The sequence below is a fragment of the Falco rusticolus genome, chromosome 2, assembly GCF_015220075.1.
Source record: "Falco rusticolus isolate bFalRus1 chromosome 2, bFalRus1.pri, whole genome shotgun sequence".
Taxonomy (NCBI): Eukaryota; Metazoa; Chordata; class Aves; order Falconiformes; family Falconidae; genus Falco; species Falco rusticolus.
In genome coordinates, this window is record NC_051188.1 from 40,539,798 (window position 1) to 40,566,335 (window position 26,538).

The 26,538-nt window shown below is 37.1% G+C and overlaps 1 protein-coding gene across 1 annotated transcript in view; it reads right to left on the minus strand.

Annotated features, from left to right (window-relative positions):
* The window catches only part of LOC119143299 (protocadherin-9-like), a 392,588-nt gene that overhangs the window by 237,363 nt on the left and 128,687 nt on the right, over positions 1 to 26,538 (minus strand). Inside the window, exon 2 of the mRNA XM_037377458.1 lies at positions 11,405 to 11,480. Coding sequence (XP_037233355.1) covers positions 11,405 to 11,480 — 76 coding nt within the window. The remainder of the gene's footprint in view (positions 1 to 11,404; positions 11,481 to 26,538) is intronic.

Sequence of the window (26,538 nt, forward strand, 5' to 3'; positions counted from 1 at the left end):
GAAAAACAAAAAGACAAAGCCATAAAGTAAATATAATAAACAAAATGAACACCTAGTCCCTGGACAAGACTAGGTCAAGTCTGAAGACGCTGATATATAAGGGTATTCCTTAACATTACACACTTTTTCTATCAGAGGACTAGATTTCCTTCTTGGAAAGCAAAAGCTTGCCAAGATACTTCCTTTAAGGAAGGAACTCAATATTCTGTGACTGGATTCCATGAATGTTCCATATGGACATTCTTAAAGAGACAGACAAAATGCAAAATCTTCACTTCAACACATGCTATTTTTCGAAACAGCATAAGACTTATATTACTTACCAGCCAATATTTGGTGGTTGGTTGTAAGAAGGAAAACTAACTAGAGAACAAAAAAAATAATTATCAGAAATCTTTCTTTATGCTTTAAAAGATAGGGTTTTTTAACTTCAGATATAGCAAAAAATAGGAAGATATGCAGATTGGTATTTGTATTCAAATAATATTGTAAAAATGAGGCAGGGATTTTAAAAACCATTACTTTTACTTTGAAAAATGTTATGTGCAGGTAGGTATGAAAGACTGTTAAATCTCCCACAAGATAAAGAGTATTCCCTTAACAACAAGAACAGCTGGGATTCATCTCACACAAAAGGTTGCATTTGTTGGAATCAACTAAATTTAGGTGTCTAAGCTTCCCCTTACACACAATGGCAATTTAGTCAATATAGTCTGGAAAACTATGCCTCTCACCGTAGACACGTATGTTAGGTAGCTGAGTGGGTGTCTAGACTCGATTAGGATACTGCCTAGGTCTCCACTGACTACAATTGGAGCTCAGACTACCTAACTCACATCTGAATGAGTTACAGATACATAGAGAGGTTACATATATAACATCTGCATTCATAGCGATAGTCACCTAAATGTGCTAACTTCTTTTTGAATGAATCTCAACCTAAACCTCACTTCTCATACTTAACCATGAGCATGCAATGCCAATTTAGAAACATCCTGGGGTACCTCAGACTTTTGCATGTGGATGTGAAATGTGAAAGAAGGGACTGCAGTTAACAGCGGGTAGGTAGCTTCAAGGTATTTCAAGCAGCACCAGATGCCTATGTATAACAAATGAGTTGAACCCTATACTTCCACATTCTGGAGCTAAACTCCATCCCGACTGTCTATATGTAAGTTTGGTTTTTAATCTCCTATTACACTCAATAGAAATATGGTAAATGGAACTAGAGTGAAATTCAGCCAATCTGTTTAGACACCTGTTTTAAGATTAAATGAAAGCTGTAGTGCTCAAGAAATTAAAAAGTGAGATTAGACACTTAGGTTAAAGTTTTAGATATTTACATGCAAGCATCCAAATTCAGGAGTCCATAATATGGAGTTGAGTTCTATTATTAATGTCTTCAGCTAACACCTGGAACTCTTGTAAACCTACTACAGCCTTCATTCATAACCTGTGATGGGATATAGGCACTTCTCTATGAAATTTACTTCACCAGTCTCAGTTATCTACCTTAGGGGCTAAAGCACTTTCCATATATAGCTTCTTCAACTGCCCGCACAAAGTATGGAGCTAGACAGACCATTGGTCTTACTCCTTTACTGTGTTCTTACGAAGCCTACCATGGTCTATACATTTCTATATAAACAGTGTTTAGGCAAACTAGTGTGGATATTGAGTCTCAATATAGTTGCATTATAGTTGGGTTTGGTGTAATTTGAGCTTTTCATTACCCTGTCTGGTTTCCTATAGAAAATAGTTCCTGTGCCACATATGCTGGATGTGGCAGTATCGCATACCCTATGGCATCACAAATGGCACTACATTGTCCTGTTTAGGCAAATAGATTAGAAACCAGCAGCCTGAGTGTACATATTTCTGTTTATTGGGTTACTGTACTGTGCACAGTAGTACACAAGATATGCTACCATAAATTTACAAGTTTATAATTAATTTACCTTAGCAAATACAGATTTTTCTTTCCTTCTTTTTTCATATCTGCATTGCGCAGTCTACACAAGACAAATTTTATTACTTCATAGGATTGCTGGATGACAGAACGATTGAGGATAGAAGGACCTCTGGAGACTGTTTAGTCCAACCTCCCTGCTCAAATCAGGGTCAACTAGAGCCATGTCGAGTTCAATTTTCAAAACATTCAAGCATGGAGACTCCGCAGCCTCTCTGGCAAACCTGGTGCAGAGTTCTACCACTCTGACAGTATGAAAGCGTGAGTGGTTTTATCCCCCTTACATTTAAAGAGAATTTCTTTGTATTTCAGTTTGTGCCCATTGCTCCTTCTTCTTTTATTTGGGATATTACTAAGAGTCTGGCTCTGCTCTGCTCTCCCTCCCCTCACACCATCAAGTATTTGCACACGTTAATAATATCCTCCCTAAGCCTTCTCTTCTCCAGGATGACCAGTCCCAGTTCTCTCAGCATCTCCTCATGTGATAGATGCTCAAATACCTTAATCACCTTTGTGGCACTTTGCTGGGCTCACTGTATTTCTGTTTCCCTTCTGCACTGGGGAGCCCAGTACTGGACTCAACACTTCAAATGTGTCTCACCAGTGCTAAGCAGAGGGGAAGGATCTCCATCAACCTGCTGGCAACACCTTTCTAATGCAGTATAGGAGGTTGTTTTCTTTTCTTCAAGGCTGTATTGGTCGCTTATGGCCAGTTTGTTGTCCACTAGGACTCCCAGTTCTTTTATGGCAAAGCTGCTTTCTAGTCAGGCCTAAGCCTGTGCTGGTGCAATGGGATTATTCCTCCTGCATGGAATTACTCCTCTCTTTGGAGCCATCATCCGTTCTACTTACAATTTGTAACCACTTGAATGCTGAAATTAACAACTTCATGCTAAACTAGTTATATTCTCACAACTATAATCTTTCTTTTAAACTAAATGTTTGTCATTGTGAATAAAGGTTGCACTGCTAAGTCTCCATTAGAAACAGAATGTGAAACATCAGAAAATGAATCTTAGTATAACAAAAAGACATAGTTGGCAATAATAACTTTAAGTACATTTCAGAAAAAGCAACCTCAAAAATCTCAAACAAATAAACATTGCTGCCATAATCACATTATCACAGCTTTAAAAGGCGCATTGTCTGGAATACAGTTACCTGACAGAGCACCTAGAATGCTAATAAAGCCCTTCTAATGTGATTAAAGATATATGTATTCCATTGTGCTTTTTACTTTTATTTCCCATAGAAAGTCTCTAAAGAACAGAAAAATCTGTTGTTCTGCTGGTAAAAAGTACTGTTAAATAGCATGCTTATGAGGCATGGAAAGTACCCACTCTGGTCAAAACAATGAATGACAAAGAGATAAACTGATTTTTTAAAAAATTGTGATTTAAAGGATTTATGTTTTTCTTGTCGTGAATATTTAACTTGACACTACTATGTCATTTATCTGTAAGATACTGCAACATTCAAAATACTACAAAGAACTAATGAATTTATTACAGATCTGAGGTGATCTGAGCACTGTATCTAAACTACGGACACCAAACATCCAGTTTATCAGTTTATCAAATGAAAGATGAAAAGTTGACTCAAAGTCAGTAATCATCAGAATAGTGTTTCCTCTCCCACTGAAGATTATTAAATCAAGGAATCATTCTGAAACATATGTTGTAGATACCAGCAGAAGATACACACTTTGTTATAAGATACAGGTAAAATTTCTGACCTGTGTTACGCAAGAGGCTGTAGTAGTCAACAGCCCCTTGGGCCGCAAACACCTGTGCACTCGTGGAAATCAAAGACTTCCTGTTGACAAAGGCTGGTACAGTCTCACAGCCAGGAGCTCGGCACAGGCCTGGGAATACAACAGCCACTTTAACACCCTGGTGGGTTAACCCTGGCTACTGCGAGGCACCCACCAAGCCGCTCTATCACTTCCCCTACTCAGCAAGACTGGAGAAGATAAAAAGCTCGTGGGCTGAGATAAGGACAGGGAGATCACTCGCCAGTTACTACCACTGGCAGAACTGATTCAACCTGGGGAAGATTAATGTAATTTATTGCAAATTAAAAATAGAGTAGGATTGTGAGGAACATGAAAAACAAACCTAAAAACAACCTCCCACCACCTCGTCCTTCGCAGCCCCCATTTCACTCCTTCACCCCCTACTCTTCCCAGCCCCAATTTCACTCCTTCACCCCCTACTCTTCTGACCCCCGTTCCCCTACCCGACCCCATCTTGCCGAGTGGTGCAGGTAGACGGAGAATGGGAGCTCCAGACAGCTGGTAACATTTTGTCTCTGCTGCTGCTTCCTCATCACACTGTTCCCCCGCTACAGCGTGGGACCCTTCCAAAGAATACAGTCCTTTACTGGCTGTTCCAGCATTGGTCCCTTCCACAGGGTGCAGGCCTTCAGGAAGAGCCTGCCCCACTGTGGGTCCCCCATGGGGTCACAAGTCCTGGGAGCAAACCTGCTCCTGTGCGGGCTCTTCACAGGCTGCCAGCTTCCCCCAGGGCACACCTATCTGCTCCAGCGTGGGGTTCTTCATGGGCTGCAGGGGACACCATGGTCCTCTCCGCAGGCTGCAGAGGAATCTCCTCTGGTGCCTGGAACACCTTGTCCACACCTTCTTCTTCAATGACCTCGGTGTCTGCAGGGTTGTTTCTCTCACATTTTTCTTACTCCTCTCTCCCAGATGCTGTGCAGCTCTGGGCAGCAGTGGGTCTGTTTTGGAGGCAGCAGGAACTGCCTCTGTCTAACGCAAGGCCAGCCTCTGGTCTCTTCCCACAGAAGCACCCCTGCTACCCCTTCCCCTCCAGCCTTGCCATGTAAACCCAATGCAAACACCAAGTGAAATAAATCACTGGGGAAGCTTGATTTAAGAAAACCTGTGTAAAATTCTATGCACTGTGCTATGGCAGAGGTTTGACTAGATAATGATAATGCTTTAAAACTTAAAAAAAACTATGAAACTCTGCAGTAGATTTGGGCTTACTGTGATAAGAAGAAAAGTCTTCTGAGAAGATAACTCTTACTGATAGGAGAAAATAACTCTTTATCAATCCCTTAAATAAGTCTTTTGTTTTAGCTTGCACCACTGACAAAAGCACCTGTGGTTTTAAACACTCCTAGGTATCATCAGCAATGGCAGTCACAAGCACCAGGTTCTGCCTGATGTGCAACCTTCCCCCTCCTTTAATCCTCTAAACCTTCTAAATTTTTCTTACAAGTCTGAATAGTCCCCATGACCCATCCAGCCTTTTCAACTCACTGCTAGGGACCTGCAATTTCTCATCTTGGATGGCAGCAGCAGCTAGAAAGTTCAGACACATTAGGTGTTCATCTTAGAGAAGCAATAGAAGAAGTTCCCCTCTCACTACCCATTCAATGTCTATGCCATCCTGATTTACACTCCAATTAGCTTTGGTGCATGGGGGGAAAGAGAGTAAAGAGGAACAGATGTAACAGTGGCTTTTCTAAACCAAGACAATTTTGAAATCCTCACTGTAATGAGGCAGCAAAAAGACACAAAGAGATAGCAATACCTCTTATGCCTCTCAGATTTTATTTATCTTTTTAAAGAAATAAGTGCATGGGCTAAGACTGAATTCAGACTTCAGACTATTTTATAGCTTTTTGGTAGGTTAATTCACCAACTTGACTCCAGTTTTTCTTACTCCTACTTGCCGGTAGCTAAATGTGACAGTGTTAGATTCTGTGTGAGGTATGAACTTGTGTTTAATGAAATGGAGGAAATGACTCAAAGGCAAATGTTCCTATTTTAGTTCACATAGAGCCTCATATTATGAAAACACAGGAATAACTATGGACAGTGATTTATCTAGAGCTAAGCATTAACAGAGCAACATTTCTTCTTACACCACAGGATGTTCAGCCATGGACTGTAATATTGCCAAGTAAGACAAGAAACTTTTGAGGCAGCAAAATGAAAAGCAGAATTAAGTAGAGGGTATGCCTGCAAGGTTAAACCATCATCACCCACTGGGTGTAATGATAGTGACACTGTAAAACCAAAGCTCTTTGCATGAAAGGCTTAGCTTCTCCACATGGGACTCTATCATACGACCAAGTGCAATACAAGACAGTCGTGCCATTACTCTGAATTTTAATCATAATTAAACCACTGCCACGGAGATATTCCTGCTTATTACTGGAATTACAGTAAGATTTAATACCCTTGACATCACTTGACTAAACCACCATAGTATTAGGTTTATTAAAATGTGGGAACTCATGTATTTATCAGCCACATTCACCCATAAAACTTTTAATGTACTGGAAATAAAAAAGCTATCCACAAACATTATTATTGATTGACAGCATTATAACAGCACTTCCAAAAATATGGAATTGCTTTGGAATTTGTAATTAATAACTTAAGACATAATATTCTACTTAATTTGAATGTCGTCCTTTTTAACTAAGTAAAAAAGATGACCTTCAAAACAGTGTTTTTCTTACAACTTTTTCCACAGCTCCCTGTTATAAAGCTATTACTTTGTGTTATGTATCATATATTGATACTACTTATTAATCAGGTGTAGAAATTAGGCAAGCATTTACTTTAGCTTCATAAACATGTATCAGAAGACATAAATATTATATTTCTGTCTGGTTTTAAACTGTTGGAATTATTGCACAGATTCATCCATAGTTTATAGTAGGCTTTCTCCCTTAAGCAGTTCTAACACTCCATTAAATATATGCTATTCCTCTTTATCTCTTTGAAGAAAAATGAATCACAACCACAGCTTGCAGCTATCAAAATGTGATTTATCAAGCATTTTCATGAGAGTGCATTTTCCCCCTTTTTTACACTAGGAGGCATGTTTTTCCTTCATACAGTTCTGTTGCACAGCTCGGCCGCAAGAAACCCTTAGAAATATTAACAATTCTAATCTAAATTAAAGTCCTTGACAACCTTTACTAAACCACAGTGAAAAAAGAATTCTTCACTAATAAGGTGGGGTTAGTTTTGTTTTGTTGGTTTGTTGGGTTTTTTTTACGCCAAGGAAAAACACACTTACAGTAATGAAAAATAACAAACTGAACCTGGCTGCTGGCAAACAATAACAGTTTTCTTTTCAGTGAAGAAATAATTCACATTAAAATGCATTCGACAGCTGCACACTTTCAATGTAACTGATGATAAAGATTATGTTTCTTTTAAAAGTGCACTTCCTGATATGCACATTTAAAACCATTAAAAAGCAGGATTTTTGGTAATTGGAGAGTCTATAAAGTCATACCAGCAAATACAATTCTACAGTGGTTTGGTTTTTTTCTAGATCCTAAAGAAACTTTATGTTTTTTAAATTCTTATATGACATACTAAAAGGTAAAGAACTTTAATCAGCTGACTGATCTTTGGAATATCTTCCTTTAATTTTTATAGGAAGTGTAATATACACCCTCCAAATGCAAAAGCTAATTTTCATTTGAAGAATATGTGAAGTCAGTGTTCCAAACAGCAAAGCACAGTTCAGATTATTCAAAACCATCAGTTTCCAAGAAATTATAGAACCTCCTTTTTGGCACCTGCCTTGTTTTGGTTTGTTGGTTGTTTGGTTTTGGTTTTTTTACAGACTCTCAACAGGATAATATTTACAATCTTTCTCTTTTGTTTGTCATCATGGTGAACAAACAATGTAACCATGTAATGTCCAGCTGCTAACCCTTCCTCTTGACCCATGCTTTTGGAAAAGTTGTGGTCAGCAAGGCAAAGCTAAAGGTTGTTAATCACTGCATTTAAATCCAATAAAATGCTGTAACGTACACAAGACTGGCCTTACAAATCAATATTGTGTGCAAAATTAGATCATCACAACCATGGCTCTTGAATAATGAGACTTCCTGTAGTAAACTTTAATTAGTTGTTGTTATCATCATTTAATAATGCATAACAAAACCACAGTGCTGGTGTCACTCTGTAATGTTATGTTGTTTTTAAACACAGTGAATTGTTGCTCACTGATTGAAGAATTCCTATAAAGCATATCAGGGTGCAAATAAGACAAAGGTGAAATATAACCAAGTTACAACTGGCTAACTGGTTAACAAAGTTAACAACTGGTTGACATCGTGGTCCTCTGACAATCAGTTAATACTGATCAATCAACAATGGTGAAATGGAAAAAGTATCTTAGTGAACTGAATGAAATGCTCAAGTTAAAAGACTACAAAGACAGGCTTGAGCGATACAAACCAAATATGGACTATGCACATCATTATAAAAGTTCTTATAAATTTTATTTTTTACTTCATATTTCTGTCTTGTTGTCTTTCTCTCATAACCACAGTGACAATGTGTGGCTGACAACACCAGAGTTTGGTACCTCTCTTCAGTTTCCCCCAGTGAGAGAGATTGCTGTTTCAAGATTCGCTAGATGAATGTATTCTCCCTGTGTATGTTTCTTTCATTAAATTATGTAATTGTAGCTCTTCTGTCTCTGTAGTAGCTAATGATTGCAAGAAAATACGGCAATACCTTTGTGTAATAAGTTATCAAGAGTTTTAGCACTTTTTTTTCCCCCCACCCTCCCCTATTTCAGGTTTTGAAGACCTGGGACTTAGTCACTCTTCAAATACAATTAAAATAGCAACATACTAATATTGATAAATTTATTTTTATTCACATAACTTCACAGTGTACAGTAATAAACCACACAACTCGCTGAGCATTAAAGCTATTAACCAAAATTGCTCTCACTATGAGGCAAGGACTTTACTACCAAGCTTAACGTCATATTCCCATGAGCTGAAGCAAACTTTTACTTAGAATGAACTTCAATAAAAATACAGTGGGACCAATCTGTATTTATTGTGTGGGTTTTATTTCTGGAGATCATTAGGAAATATTCCCATAAGCACTTCTCCTCTTCAGCTGGAGCATTTAAAATAAAAACAAAATACTGTTCTGAAACATTTATCATCCAAAACTGGCAGCAGTACAGGTACATGCTAATATTACTACTCTCCACTAAGACTTCTTCCTTACTTTATAGCTTCATCTTTTACCTCAGCATCCACCAAGTTTTTTCATGAACAGCAATCCCTTAAACAGCCACTGAAATAAAACTACCACCACTCTTAGATACAGCTATTTAACATGTTGCTGCAATATACTAGAAATTCAGTTTAGAAGTGTCAAAAAACACAATGTTGAAATTATACTACATCAGTTATTTTAACCATGAACATATGTAAATACCAACAAAGTAATTTTGTCCAATCACCAGCTAACATTTTTCTCTTCCGAAAATTGCTGCAGGATCTTCAATAACCATAAATTGCTTTAAAATCCTTTTCACATCACGTCCAAAAACTTGTGCTTCCAATAGCAAAATAACTTTTGACACCATGCCTAGGCAATAGCTCAACACTGAAACAGACATAAAATTCTAATCCATGGAATGGGCAGCATCAGTCCCTTACTGGCTTGGGTTTTCCTAGGATGACTTCTGTCACAGTAATGACTATATCATTCCCTTCTTAGTTTGTAACATTCAGTGAGGTACGGAATGCAGTACTTCAATGTCTGTCCTAATTCAGTCTGATAAAAGATGAAACACCTATACTTCAGTACTTCACTAATCATCATCGATTTTCATAAATTTGCCATGAATCTAGCATCCCCAAACCTAAACCAGGTGTAACCACAGACATAGTAAAACTTTACCTATAGCTTCCAAGAACTGTTATTCTCTCTGACTTCTATTATTCTCTGGATTAGGGATGATCAATCGTAATAAATATACTATGTTTTTACAATGTGCTTAACAAAATCTCTAAAAACATATTTTTAATAACTTGGTATAAAGTTTACCAAACTCATTTTCCCTAAGTCTCCTGGGGGACTTTTATGTCACATTTTGAAGAGATGTGGAATTCAGAGTCAGTGAAGCCAATGTGACAGTGCCAACACACAATGCTGCCTTAAAACTCCTCTCTGATCTTGTTAAATCTTTCACAGGTCTCATATGTGGTCAGAGAATTAACAGGATAATTCCACTTAAGCTCCTCGCTCACTTAAGCAGACACACATTCTAGCTCCAGAGTCAATTCATTCATAGTTACTTTCTTTTATAGTTCTTTGTATTTCTACAGATTTAGGGTTTAAGATCATAGTTTCAACAACATTTCTGTTTTGGTAAGAAAATAAAATGCAGGTGTCATATACAGGAAAAGAAAAAAAAAAAAAAGATGAAAAGGGAATAGGAAACCAGAATATAACTCTGAGACATTAAAGCATTTCAAATTGTTTCTTCATAGAGTTTCACCCAACACACCCTCTCGGTTTTCCCATAAAAATCACAAGAAAAATGTTTCTAAGGTCAATATCCCACAGTCCTCATTCTCATCTGCCATAATTTAAATGTCATAAATCAGATCTAGCTCTGCCCAAATGAGAACATGGACATTAATATTGTTCATCAGATCACAAGGCCACCTTGTCTCCTGGTTTGTACAGGCCCAGTGACAATTTAATCATCTACACAAAAGGGAGAAATGCCAAAGGGAGAAACTAATTTTTATTTTTTTACTCATGAGATGCAAGAGAACTCAAGTTCAATTACCTTCCAAAAGCACAGATAAGACTTTTAACCTTTGTCTCCACATTCTGGACAGAAAACAAAAGGCTTAAGGGCAGTGTTACTGCCCCCTGCCTGTTTTCAGTACGTTCAAGTCCCCAGTTTCCACTGCCAAAGTACTAGCCAAGAGTATTGGCTAACATCTCACTTCATTTTTTAGTACTGACTATCACAGAACAATAATGTAAATGTATTATGGAGAAGGAAAGAAGAAGAAAGGCATAAATTCCCAACTCAGACCAACTGCACATACTTATTATTTGTATGAAAATACGTATCTGACAGTTCCAAAATACAGACCATCACACCATTCCGACCTAACAAAGAAACACTGTTTCTTGCTGTTAGAAAGGGGAATTGTAGGTGTTACGTAAATTTGGATTCTTTAAATTTTTCAGTGTTTCACTGATTTACTGGTTTCTGTGTTATTCTAACAGATAGTGCAACTTCCATACCCTTGCTCTTTAAATGTGTTCAGAATGACTTTCCTAAAACAAAATCCAACGTTAAATAGCAACAGCACTGCAAGCATCAAGAAAAGCATGCTACTTTGTAGGAGTTCCTTCTCCCCAGCTGGTCTCACTTACTGTGCAATTAGTGTGGAGCTGGTTTTTTTCTATAGTCAAATTAAAACATGAGGTACTTCAGGCAAACTACATTATTTCCTACAAAACATTACAAGATAACATGACCAAATATTCCTGCACATGCTTAAAAACATCTCAACCATTGCAAAGCTCAAAGGGATGAAAAGGAAAGTAACCAAGTTACCAAAGCCACTCAGATAAGCAGACCACTGACAGTGACTCACCCGAGTTGGGGTCCGAGTTGCCATCAGCTTCAGTCCTCTTGTCTGGTGAAGCCTGGTCGTAGAATTCGTCCTGCGGCTGAACCAGAGGGAGAGGGTGTGAGATCAGGGTTCCACCACCCACCGGCTCGTGGTCTCCCAGACCACTGTCACTGCAGCTTTCCTGGGAGCCATCGGGGAGGTGAAATGTAACACGGCGCTGGGACTACAAAGAAGAGCACAGGACACACTGATTAGTGCTCTTCTTTTCTGTTCTCCTGATATTTTTTTTTTTTTTTAAACTTTTGACATACAAATAGATTCCTGGCAATGCTTACGATGCAATCGTTATTGTGTTTGCTTGGGTTTGTTTGTTTTGTTTTTTTTTTCTTGTGGCTTGCTTTTAGAGCAACCCAGGGAGGATGGCAGGCAGGAGAACCAAATTTCAAAGCACATGCTCATCTGTGAAGTAAGTTTCTTATAAGAAAGTGATCAGTAGACAGTTAGGTATATTCCTCATAATTTTGACAGTGTAAACTATAAAAACTCTCTCTGACAAGCAGAAGCTGTTGCAAACTATGTTATGGAAAGCAAATGACATCAGAAAATGTAGTAAGTATATATTTCTGAGGTTAAAACCTGTACTATTATATAGTTCATACCGAAAAAAAAACCCCTCCACCAACTTAAACAAACCAATAAAAATGGTTGTCATTTTCCAGGAATAGAAGGATATATAAATACATATCTATTAGGATATTTAATTGATATCAATTATCTAACTAATAAGGATATTTAAGATTGATAATATATCTGTGAAATCACAGTGGTCAAGAAAGAATCACAGAATGCAATGAGGGAATAAGCCATTATAATTCTGGTAAGAGAAATAAAAATAAACAGCACATATTTGTTCAAAACAACACAGTGAATGAGAGCCAGAAACACAAATTTTCCTGAACTTCTTAAAAAAAACCTAACCCACAGTTATATGAAAAGAAAAAAAAAATAATCTGCAGTGTACAATTGGATTAATTAACCATTATTGATTTTTAATCTCTCATCTGGAGAAATAACTCAGCTTTGTGGATTGTTACCACAGAATGATACAGTGATTCCCCATGAGCTCCAGAGCACTGCTGCAAATTGTTTTGCAACCGTGACTATGGGATTCATGAAAGGGGTATTACAGGTCTTCATGGATCAAAATACTGCATTTTTGAAGCACTAGAAACAACTAGTTCAAGAGTATCTCAAGAGAGTGTTTAAATTAAGCACATCTTCCCACAAAAATGAGTTTCAGCAGCAGGGAGCCTGAGTGATCTGGTTAGCTAGATTGGTTTAGAATAAAGAAGACATTCACAAAGTTTGCATTAAGCTTAATAACTGTTTAGTGGTTACTTTCTTACCAGTATTAGCCATCTGAAAGTTAAGTATTCAAGATTCCTACAGAGTCAGTAGATAAAGGAATATCAGGAAGCTACCACAACAGGTTATCTTGCACTAGTTACTTATTTTTAACTAGTTAAAATCAGGTGTCTGGTATCCATCCCAAATCCAAGTTTTCCTGAAGTTAATGGAGAAAGCATCAGGCCCTGACTCTCTTTTAGCTCTGACTCTCCTTTTTCACACTTTTTTTTTTTTTAATTGAGGAAAACCTCAAGTTAACAGTACTAACTGTACGTTTGCTTATTAAAAACTATTTGTTAATGTTAATTGCTACCATTTTATATGATGATCAATATCCCCTACCAGGTTACTTTTTATTCATCTCCCTTGGGTGGACATAGATAGTTGATTAAGTCAATTTTGGATTACTGTTAATTCAGTATAGAAATAAATGTAATACTATTTGCTCTTGGCTGTGATTTTGTAATTAGCATTTTACTTTTAAGTTCCTTTTCTAGCTTTAGGATTAGAATCCAGCTGTAGCAAAACCAAATAGATCCTCTGAGTCCTTGGGTTGTGTTCGTTTACATCAGCAGAGGACTTAACTCTATATACCCTTATTAAGCAAACATTCATGTCACACTTTGTTACTCTCTCTTACAACTTTTTCATTCTGGAATTGCCACCCTGAACAACTGGTTTTTTGTTGGTTTGGTTTTTGGTTTTTTTGTTTTTTTTTAATTGCTAGCAGGATCTTTCCCTTCAATATGAATATATATATATATATAGCTAACCAGACAGTTTAAAATCTTCTCTTTCTGCATTTATTTTCAGTAACCCAAATTTAGAAGTCTGTTTTTTCGAAGTAGGAATTTATGTCACTTAGCAAGATCAGTAAGAGGCACAGGAAAAGGAGATTACTTTCATTTTTTTAAACTGAAATATGACTCCATTAGAAAATATGAATGACTGAGAAAATAAATCCTTAAAGTAAGGCAGGAGATGAAAGTTTAAGATTCTGCAAAATAATCAAACCCCTGTAATTAATTAACCACCTAAATAAACAGAAAAATACATCATTACCAAAATGGCCAGTTTAATGAGTTACATAGTGAAAACACTGGTCTTGGGTAACAAAAGCTCCTTATACTAGACTAAATCTGCTCTGACTATACTGACAGGAACCAGTCAGACAGTGAAATGGCACAGGCCTAACACTAATACTGGCAACTTTTCAGCTCATAGTGCTATAATTTTTTAAATCCATGCCTTAAATGATAAAGAAAAAAATATATCAGTTTGGCTTTCTGAGCCTCCCATTGAGGACCCCACAAATCATAAGTGATTATAAAAAAATCTGAAGGTCACATAAACAGTGATCCAGTTCCAGAGACGATGAACAGGCAGCATGCAGTCCATCTCGAAACTTTAGTAAGCTGTACCATCAAAACAATGAGGGGGAAAACCCTTCTGCAAAGAGACACTCAACACAAATGTTTAAGCTTAGGCACGTCATGTTCATTGCTAGGGAAGGCTGTCACTCAACCTACTGAGAGCTTATGACAGTATTAAGTAATGTGGTATGTGTCACCTCCTCCAACTGCGTGGTCCACAACCCTCCTGCCTGGCTGCTGGTGCCTATCCAGTGCCCGGGGACCTGGGGTCTCTGCCCCGCCTGAGAGACATGTCTGCCACTTCCCCTTCGCACTGGCAAAGCTGCTGCAGTACCGAGGCTGTGTGTATCCCACAGACAGGCACAGACACACACAGACACATACGGGACATGGACATGGACACAGCCGGTCACACAGATGGCCACAGACAAGGCGCTGCCCCCAGCAGCCCCCACGTTCAGGTCTCACACCAGACACAGACACAGGCAGCCACGTCCCCTCCTCCTCTGGGGCTGGCAGAGGCAGAAGGTCACCGGTGCAGCACACACACCACACTCTCCAGGTTCACAAGCACACTCACATTCATGGATCCCCTGAGAACCAGCACAGCCCCTCTGCCTGCCAGGCACCCCTGCACCCCCTTACCCACCCCACAGGTCCCCAAATCACCAGCTGGCCCAGGGGGTGCTCATTGCACACATGCAGCACTCACACACTCACCCCACACACACCCCGCACTCCTGGGTCTCCTCAAATACCTGCACAGGCCCTCTGGCTACCTGATGGCCCTATCTAGACCCAGGGCCTCCTACTCCATCTGGTCCAGCCTGGAGTGCCAGCGAACCCACACGCACACCCCGTGGGCACCCGGTTTGGGGAAGGCACAGACACTCGCTCCCAGAAGACGGCATTCGGCACACAGACTGTGACCCATGGTCCTGATCCAGTGCTGAGCCCCTCACTCCTACACTGATTTTCTTCTCTCTACAGTTGTATCAGGGACTCTTCTTTCAGAAGAACAGGCTACAACACGCTTAGACCATGTCTGTATTTATCTGCTCCCTTGTGCAACCAAATGCTGCTTTGAATTCTTTTACCTGAAGACAGAGTCAAGCTTCTCTGAGTAATGAATTTTATAGTGGATACAACACTGGGACTAATGGTAACAAGTAATTACAATTTTAATTAGGCTACAACATATGCAGGATTATATACAGCATGAGGTAAGGTGATGGTTCAGGTTCACAACACCTGGACAAAATTCAAATCTAAAGTCTGTGACATATTCAATCATAAGCCATCACTAGGGGAGGCGGGCAAAATACGGGTTTTCTTCAGGTGATGAAAAACATCCAGTCTTTATTTTTAAACAGGAAATATCACATCACTATTATGTGAAACATGAAACCAAAAGGAAATTCAGTCAAACCTGTATCATTTTCACCTGTGTAAAAGTAATTTCAATAAATAATTCAGAACGATTTGTCTCAATAAGTTTTTGAACCTGGGCTGAGTTTAAAAATCAGGAAAATTGGTTTCAGTTACATGGAATCATTTTTCTTTCAATCACCTATTGCAGCTGATTCTATAAAACATATCCAGGTAAAGCATGACTTCATACCCACAAAAAAAACAGAGAAGAATTAATTCTGTATCTTAGGTGGTCAAAAAGGATAGCAAACTCTGGTGCTGATAAAAGAACAGTTTGAGCGTAATAGGAACACATCTTTTCTTCAGTTTTCAGACCAGGTGGTCGGTTGGCAAATATTTTTTTAAGTCATAGTAACAACCACAATTATATCAAATCATCCACACATGTAACTGTTCTAGCTGCTTCCTTCCTGCTGTAACAAAACTAAATACGTTCCTAGTACTTTCTAACAATTGTAATTTGGGGAATTACTGAATATAAGTAATAGCTGTGGTACTTGAAAACGTCAATTAAAATATGAACAAGATCTCTTGGGTGGAGGGGAGGAATGGATGGTAGAGGATGGGGGGTATTTCTGATCTTATTGATCAAACACAGAAAAGTAGAAACTGTGCTTGACATAGCATATTGCATTTTTCTTCATTACAATATTTCATCTGGAGATACTGAAAACATTTTACAAGTACATTTCAGTCACAGCTTATCATTTTCCCTTCCTCATATTCTTCTGTCCTGCTTTCCTCACTTCTGTTGTCTTGATATGAGGGATTCAGTGGTGCCCAGTGACAGGACAGCACAGGTATTAATAGGCATAAACTGAAACACAGGAGGTTCTGAACATCAGGAAACACTTTTTTACTGGGAGGGTGACTCAGCACTGGAACAAGTAGTCCAGAGTGGAGTCTCCCTCCTTGGAGATATCCAGAAACCATCCAAACATGGTCCTGGACAACCGGCTCTATGTGTCCCTGTTTGATTATAGGGGTCAGGCTAGAGGGCCTCCAGAGGCCCCTTCCAACCCCAACCCTTTTGTGAATCTGTGAATTATAACTGAAAATAAAACTGAGAAATATCTGGAGCTGTTTATTAATACTCCAGTGCTGAAAACGTGACTTTCTACTGAAGTACTTTATTTCTGACAATCCTAGCTGTATAAAATGTATTCTGATACCAGAATTTGTAATTTCATTCCATACAAATCTATTGCTTTGGAAAGTGGCATACAGCATTAAAGATACAATCCTGAAATCCTTATTTAAGCAAAAGAATTGGTAGGAATTGTAACTCAGCACGGATTTGTAGAAAAGGCAGGTCAAAGCCAGTGAGGTTTGGGCACTGCTTATGAGACTAAGCCTTTTGCTGCTGCCTTATTTTCCCAAACCCCCTCATACTGGCAGAAAGTGGGCTTTAAATAGTGTAAGTTATTTTGTTTACCTGAGTGTTCAAAGTCTGAAGTAGAGGAAAGATCATGCCATGTGATACTGAGTGTTTGGAATGTTCTATGGCAGATGAGTTACAAGCTGCGCTGGAAACATATATTTAACGTAGGATGCATGAACACTTGTTTTCAAAACTGTTTGGTGCTTTCCATTGTATACTAGCTTCTAAAATGCATTTTACTTCCAACTATGTGCTTGAATCAAATATTAAGTTACAGAAATCAGCATTAAGAGGATCTTCTGCATGGTGAGATTGTTCTATTCTGAAAAAAACAGATTTTCAAGCTTTGTACAACTATTGTACTGTTTTTACTAATCAGGAATCCAAGAAGTAATTATACTATTGTTCCGCTGCAGAATACAGGGATAGATTTGGCTACGGATCCTATCCATTGTTACAAAACAAGCTATAATTAAAAACCCCACATTTCTACGTTGGGTTGTTGCAAATTGAATCTGCTGAATTTTAACCAACTGAGCTGTCTTCTGACTTTACAAATTAGGTACTTTAAACAAAATGCCCTGTTCTCCACTCAATATAGTTGGTGCAATTTAAGAGCCTTGATTTCTGTCCTTCATTTTCCAGACAGGCAGAAGTCACCAAAACATCCAACTCACAGCACGTCAAATTAAGAATTACAGAATGGGCCATATGTTTGCATATCATAATATATATTCAAGCATGAGACATATTCAATTGTCTTTCAGCTCTTTGATTTCATATACGGAGATTTTGCATCAAAAAAATTCTTTCCCTTCCCTTTCTGAACTATTATGCCATACTTTGTATTAAGATGACAAAGGAATATTATGAAGGAAAACCAAAGACAAAGAAAACATTCTTGGAATATTTTGCTTATGGAAAGATTGCTGATATGGAGGCTTAAAAGAAAAACCTGAAAGAACAATTTAACTTTAAGGAAGACAAACAGAAGAATCTATACATGACACACTTTACTGAAACTTAAACCCTGCTTATGAACAGAAAAGTCAGAGAGTAAATATATGAATATAAAATCAAGTGTAAACAATAGACAAATACTCTAAAAAGACTATGAAATTATAATGACAATGAAGATATTTTTTGTGCACAAATTCAAGAAAATGTAAGGACACAATAAAAAAATGTGCTTCATTGGAGGTCCTTTGTTGAAGATGTCTGTCTGATAAAGTTTGCTCCTCCCAGGATAAAAATAAAAAATCCCGGTTCATGTACTAAAACATGGATATATTATTTTTTATGAGATCAAAACCATAAATAGAAGCTGTTATTTAGGAAAACCAGACTAATAACAGCTTCAGAGGGGAAGATAAAAGATGTGTTGGGCACCACCAAGCTTTAAAATAAAATTTTGACAAACTGTAGTTTAAACCCTTGTTTTCTCTAAGATAAATCATATTTTTCTCTTAAATTCCTATGCTGGAAGCACAAACAGTACTTGTTCTAATGTGGCAAGAGCATGATGTGGGATAAGGAGATTCTTTTTAAACTAAAATACAACAGGAAACTTAAACAAAAAATATCTGCACTTGTATTTGCTCCACAGAAAGAACTGTCAAGGTCTTTGAATTAATATATGGTTGCTGTATTAGACTGTTTTATAAATAAAGGTTTATTATATATTTTTTCTCTTCTGATTCAATTAATGAAAGCCCCCTATAACCTATAATCTACATTCTCTTTTCCAAATCAGAAAAATGAATGAAAATCTATTTTTGGACTTTAACCTCCGAAAGAGTGTAGTTGTAGTGTATCTCGCAGGAAGGCCACAAAGTGCCTCAAATAGTGCGTCATATAATTTGGCTCAGTGATCACTTACAAACGCCTTCTTTCATTTTCACTTAAGCTTAGAAAAGAATATGAATCTGAGATAAAATCATTCTACTTTCTTAGCGAAAGTCATTCTTACTTCTCCCAGATATTCTTGGCTGAACTCTGTGTTATGTAAAAATTGCGCAGTAGGTCCCTGCAATTTGCTAAGAGAAATAGGATTAATTTTTTCAGCTGCATCTAAACTAAACTCCCCTGTGCAGTCCCTGTGGCCATCCTTATTCAGGAATGCTACTGGCATCACAGGGTAATCCATTCTCCATGCCCATCTTGGTATCTTACCCACAGAACCAAGTAATGGAGATAGATAAGGTCTCCACCAATCTTTCAGGCTAAACTAAGAACGAAAAAAGAAAAAGGAATTCATACTGCATCTTCATACCATGCTACCCATATAAATTGCTGAAGTGGTTAGGTATTAACTTGTTTTTTCCCCCTAAGGTAACAATGTTGGTATTGATTTCAGAATGTAAATTGTAGTTATACCAGTCAATCATTTGATTTCTTCTGCTCAATTTTGCAGTACTAAGATTTCATAGAAATCAGTAAATTGCACTGGAATATTAAAAGAAAGCATAAATATAATTACATATTATATCTCTTGCTGCTTAGGCTGCAGAGAACCAGCCTTTTCTTCAGGGTGAAAAATACTAGCAATTACAGTCTGAACACTGACTGGGGAGGAAATGTCTGCTTCATGGTCCTGAGCACATTTAAACGTGGGGAATGAACAGCCACTCTGGCTGGGGAGTTGTTTTAGTTCTGCAGAGAGAGTGAATGAAGACAGACCTGTTGTCAAACCCTATGGTTTCAGTCATCTTTTGAGGTATTACCACTTTCTTCCTTTGTTTATGTAGTGATGTTCTTTCATTTTTTTTCCATGAAACTACAGTCTTCGTGCCACAAATTCTTCCTGAGTTTTGTTGCATTTTATTTATTTATTTATTTATTTATTTATTAAATCAGAACACTAAAGTCTGTCAAACCTTTAACTGAAGACACCAAACACAGGAATATAGTTTTACCTTCCCAATTTCCACTTAGAAGGCAAATACCCCTTTTCCTAATAAGCACTGTATCCATCTACAATCATCTTTACTGCAAGGTAAATTTTACCTAACAGGAAAGCTGAATGTTACAATTTAACCTGGTCTAAATCACCTTGCTCAACTTGGGAGTCTGGTAAAATACTAATACATTTTCAACATTTTACGTTTTAGCCTCCATCCTCCAAAATTATTTGTATGAGACTCAGGAAATCAGTTCTAAGCCTACAATTATGCAAACTAATCTTTCAGATGCATGGCAAGGCAAGTGGGGAGGGAGAAATGGAAACTGCTGTACACAATAAAAACCAAAATAACCAGGTGTGCTACCAGTAGACCAAGCTACTGTTCAGAAACATTATTCACCCAAATGGCTACATGTTAGTAAACCACACTTTGCTATATTTGTTACATATTTCTTACCAGAAATTCTGTGGCAAATAACTATAATAACTTTGTAGATATCTATTAAAAAATAGTGTTGTATCTAGGACAGTTTTCTAAACACATTTGTAAGTTAATGGAGAAAGAGAGGCAGCTCTAGTGAACGAACATTCATGCCATCCTAAAAAATAAGAGATTGTAAAATAACAGTAAAATGCCTGTTTGAGCTGTCCGTTCTCAGGCTTGGACTACAGATGACTAGTTAAACGTAGGACACATATTAGAAGAATTAAGACAAATTAGTTCCTTTGATAACTCTATTATTATACTCCTTGATAGTACAGCAACATGAAATTCAAAGTTTTCTAATGTAAATGCTCAAAGCTAACCTACCAGTAAGAAGAGGTAGATCTTGAACAACATTCGTAACTATTTAGGCATCTGACTTTAGACATTCAATACCTGAAATTTTAACTGTCATTAAGTATTTAGGATACAAGAACCTAAATAAACAGACCTCACTGACAAAAAGATATTACATTGACTTATCTGTTGCTCTGGCACATTTTATATGAAGAAATTTGTTTTACAGCGTGCAAAGAACTCACATATAAACAATTCAGTTGTAACAGAGTTATACTTCATGTGATCTTTAGTAATTTAAAGACTTCAGTGATCTTCAATTTATTTGTTTAGTTTGATTTTGGTGATGAGCTTCTAGCAAGACAGATAATGCACATTACAAGTGCACTCAATTGAAGCACTGCAGAAGCACTGTACCAATTATAACAATACCAGCATAACTTCTCTACACTCTGAGAACTTTTAAATTAGTAAAAGCATGTGTTGATCAATAATGTATATGAACTACTAAAATGTAGAAAACAGCTGTTGCTGAAATTTTACAAGTTTAATTATAATAATAAATTTGCCCTGATTTACATTCTCTAAAACGCATCTGGCTTCAGTAATGTGAATGAAGTAATGAAGTTTCTGAGACTTTCTTTTAACTATAAATTGCATTTTAAAATGTGAGAATAAATTATTGTGAATATTTCCCATCTGAGGAATGTACATTATCTGGAGGCTGCTTATAAAAATAGCCTTATTGTTGTCACATATGAAAATACTGGCTGCTATACTTTGCAGTTATATTTATGATGGTGACATAAAGCATGCTTATAGTATTTAATGAGTTAAGGAAGTATTCTATTAACTAAGCATTATTAATTATGTTGATACATGTGTTACCATGCCAACAATAATTCTTGATACTGCATCTTAGTGTTAAGGATGATATTTACTGTATTACAGAGGTCCTGTGTACTTATTCTTTCAGCACTGTCAGTCACTAGAAGAGATACGCAGAGCTGCACAGTACGAGGAAGCAGGAAACTCTCTAGTGATTTTCAGGAAAACGATGTGGTAAAAACTCCTTTAGTAATCTGTTCCATTAGTACTCTTTAGTATGGCATATAACCTTGGAAATCAAGCGGGCCACAGATGTTGTGTAAAGGTAGCAATCTTTGATCCGGGGAGATGAAGTCCTCTATATTGAAGGTAAACCCAGGATTTGAATACCTCATTTTTAATTGTGTATATAACAGGAAGAAAAACACACTTCAAAATCCATAGATTTAGCAGCAAATGACCAGCTGTCCACTAGGAAGTTTTGTATCACAGGGTTGTAAAGGTAGTCATAGTGATATCATGATGTCAGTCTTCATTTTTATTTGTGAGTCTGAGGAAATGCAATTAAGATGATCATATTGCTTCTCAATAAAGCAAGGATTAATATATGAAAAAAAAAGTTAATTCTCATAAAGATTCCAAGGATATCCTGTATCAGCATGGGGGCAAGAGGAAGGTAAGGGAGGTGCCTCTCAATTTAGGGATGCTGTAGGGAGAAAAATACATTAGAACTGAACTAGTACTAGCCTCCTGAACCAGTACTGGTGTGTGTAACGGGTATCTGCCACTGACAGCTCACTGGGTTACAACTAATTCTAAGTCAGCAGTCATGTCTTCTCCTACAAGCATGGAAAGCAGAAACAGCAACAGCAGCAGCATTGCCCTTTGAGGATAAGACCTTTTACATGCTGTGATTCTAAAAAGGAGCTGTACATCTATTAACACAATGGACACTATAGCTGTCACATTAGATAAATGGATCCACACTGGAAAAGCTGAAAGTGGACATGATTGTCAAGGGTAATGCAGTTAAGCTGGTGCACTCTGGGAAACATGCAATTTCTATAATATTTTAATTTTGAAACTAATATTATTATCTCAATCGATTCCACAAAGTGTAAGTTAATTAAAACACCCCTTTTAAAACATATCTACATCTCTGCTAGAAAAAGAACCAGGCAACAATGTACTTGCACCATAAACCCCCTATGTTTTATTACCTGGGACAGGATGTCCTTAAGAACTGCTTTCCTAAAGGCAGATTTCTAAATTTATTTTGTGGTGTTTGGGTTTATTTTTAACTTCTTTTGAACTTCCAAAGTTTTGGAGTTTTCATTTTGCATACGCAAACACGTGCTACATAAAATGAAAAAACAAATCAATCCCCAGCTTTTCACTTCAGAGAACAATACATATTATAAGTACTGTCAATTCTTCTTCCACCATGTACACCACATATGTACATCTGCCTGGCAATATCTTATGATGTCAAATCAAAGATTGGAAAATTAAAACCACAGAGAATGTTAGGATTTTCACTGGTTGAATGGGCTATTTTTATTGTGATAATGGGTCTTTCATTCCTGTGCCACGTTGACTATTGGGGGAAACCTCTACTACATGAAAGTATAGTCCCAAATAAGATGCAAAATGAAGAGTAAGCATATTAAGGTGTTCACAGAGACTTCTAGAAAAAAATATAAAATATGCTTCAGCAGCTTGGCCATTGAGGAAGCTAAAGCATCATTTATTAACATACTAGATGAAAAAAGAAACATGAAAAATAAGGCCTTTTTGCATGGAAATCAGCTACACAGAGAAGACAGTGGTACTAATGTACTATCAAAACAGCAGATACTGTCATAGGTATCATTGTGAGGGTAATTAGAAATATATTTTCTGTTGGCCTCAAGTAGAAGTCAAATGAGAACTGACAAAAATCACTATTATTATTATACTTCATCCAATTTTCAGTATTTTCCACAAATTACATATGACATGCTCTTGACACGTTAGAAGTTACAGGGAAAACAAGAACTCTGACTATCATCTGGATAGTTTTAAGTAATAATGCCAATGCCATGAGTCCCCTTGGAATAAGCCAAAAATATAAGTTTGATAGTCTGTGTTCATGTTCTAGTGTTGATGATATAACCTAATTTGTGCTAGCTGAGTTTAATGCTAGTAAAATGAACTCACACTGGTGAATTTCTTTCTTTCTTTTAGTGGTCTAAAAGAATAACATCACAGAAGTGTATGAAGTTACATCAACTGATGCTAATATCCATCTATTGCTACTCAACTTCTATTAGAAACAGATCCACTAAGTCACATATTCAAAACTACCGACCTTCATACGATCTTGGCCTGTGACATCTACATTATCTGTCTACAAAACCAGAGAAAGCAGGTCATTGGACATTTACTTTGAACATAAACCATTTATTGATTGGCTTTTGGTTTTGTTTTTTTTTTTCAAATGTAGATACTAGCAAGTTTCTTATTTCACAGAATTTGTTGGATGCCATCACCTTTGATCCCAATGTTTGAAACTGATGGACTTATTTGTGCACTTTCCACCTAGAGCACATGACCACATCTAGTAATACAGATAGCCAAAGACTGCTGACTTTTGAGCCCAATGTTTACTAACATTTCAAGGGTAATTTATACAAATTTGCAAATGCTGGCTTTTCATTAGGCAAACTGACAAGCACAAACATGTTTCACATTTTATTTTATGCAACAATACTGATTTCAATGAAAGCATGAAAAACAAAGAGCCACAAAGGGATGAAATTAACACTTCACAAAAATATTGTAAAGGTATACGGACATGTCCTGTGTGTCTTTGTTTTCCAGAGACTATTAAAAAAAGAAGTACAAAGAGGTTGTACCTAAACCTGAAGCAATGGTTTACGAATATTGCTATTATGTCATGACATGTTCTATGTTACATTACTAGCTATTTACAGAACAGACAGGACACATTTCTGAGTGATAATTCAGCATTAGGCCATGAAATGATATCTATTTATGGGCAAATTGAACCGAGTTGCATTATTGTTTTAATATCAATTTCTCACATAGTAGTAGATGAGGATCCTTTCTGACATGTACTACTATGACAGATGGAAGAAGATGCATGGTGGTACTCCGATATTTCAGGTGTTATCAAACTGTACAATACATCACAGAGCTCAGTGCCTGTGGAAGCCATCTTATCTCAGTCTTCACAGGTTGACAAGGCATGTAAAGAACGCATCCAAACCCCCTGGTTTGATCTCTATTGTTGACAGATCACAGATATGGAAGCTTGAGATATTTCCACAGGAACTGCAAGTAGGGTGATAACTAGTCAAAAATGGCAGATAACCACACCTACATCAGCAACAATCTGAAAATGGAAAGTTATTATTTTTTTAGAGCAAATGAGCAGAGGAAGATGTCATTACATTACAGTTGCTAGTAATACAAATAAAGCAGCAAAAAGAGCAGGCAAAACAGCTTCAAGGCTGAGAAAATTCTCCAAAATGGAGACTTTAATTCTTGTTCACACAATTTTGAATTTCATTTGTAGAAGGAATAAACATGGGCCTAACCTAGAACCTAGTAAAGTAACTGGAAGGTTTCCCACTGATATCAATAGGATTATAACTTCTTTATCAGCATTTTCACTAGCACTAAAGCTAATAAAATCCCAAGTTTTTCTTGTCATCTAACAGTCATTGTTCTGAATGTTTCTGACTTTACCAACCTTTCTAATCTAAATTACATTACTCACAGATACTATCTTTTGTAGTGAAGACACTCATCACACATAATCTACTTTTTTGCCTTTTAGTGTTGGATTTTCTTTTCCAGTGTGTACTAATAAGTGTTCTTTGGATATAAAAATATAAATCTGATTATGGCTTCTTAAACAAGCTTTGAGCATATTAAATTATCACTTAGGTTTGACATTGTGTTTTGTGTGTCAGTGTTTTCTCTGTGTGTGCAGACTCCTCGTGCCTGAACTTCCCAGAATCAATTAAGTATATATTCTTTTAATAGCTTCTCTCTCTAGTTTCTAAATGGAGATCAAATTCTTATGTGTAATTAATGAACTATATATGAAGCATACCCTCAAGTTCTGAATAACACAATGGCCAAAAAAAGTAGTCAAAATTTATGCAGCACTCAAAGCGAGATCGACATTTCAGTATGAAATGACAGGCACGTTTCATTAAAGGCCAAATCCTGAAGTTATACTTCAGAAGGTAACAGAGGCCTTGCGCAGCAGTACGGATTGCTGATTTCACTAACAGGCAATTATTCCATTAATACCTCCATTATGCAAAGACAGAGTGGCCAAACTACTCAAGTGTTTAAGCATGCATCACATTTGGCCAGACCGGTCCTCACATATATGCAGGCTATAGAATAGCCATAGAAGTCCCACTCAGTACAGATGTATTCCCTTTACTCCTTAAAACAGCACACAGATTGCACTGAGGCAGTGACAACAGCTGAAACAATGTACTGAAGAAAAACAGCAGGTAGGCTAATTAGATCAGTCTTTTTTTTGTATCAGGCATTTCTCTGGAAGATTTCCTGGAACTAGGGAAAAAAGCAGGTAAGACTACATTTGGATAAGTGCTTATCACAAAATTATCTTTTTCCATGGAATAGTCATAGATAATACTTATTGTAACTAGTTTTATTGAAAGTAATACAATCAAAATGACTAATTCATTCCCCACCTAATGCATACAAGAGCCTAAACCATGTATATATAACAGATTAGAGAAATGCCTTATGTGCACTTTGAAAAAGATCAAAGGGTATGGGTTTTGCTCCATAGAGGCAAGGTTATGTATCATTCCTTAGGAAAATGCATAGTCCAAAATCTCTCGAAGTGAAACTAGAAACCCTCTGGATAATGTATTTTGAATAGCAGTCCTAATAAAAACAGTAAAAGTAGCAAAAATTATCAAACAACAAACTGTAAGTAAATAACTTTGTAATGAAGAAGCCAAATGCTTTCCACTAGGAAAAAATTGATACGGCACA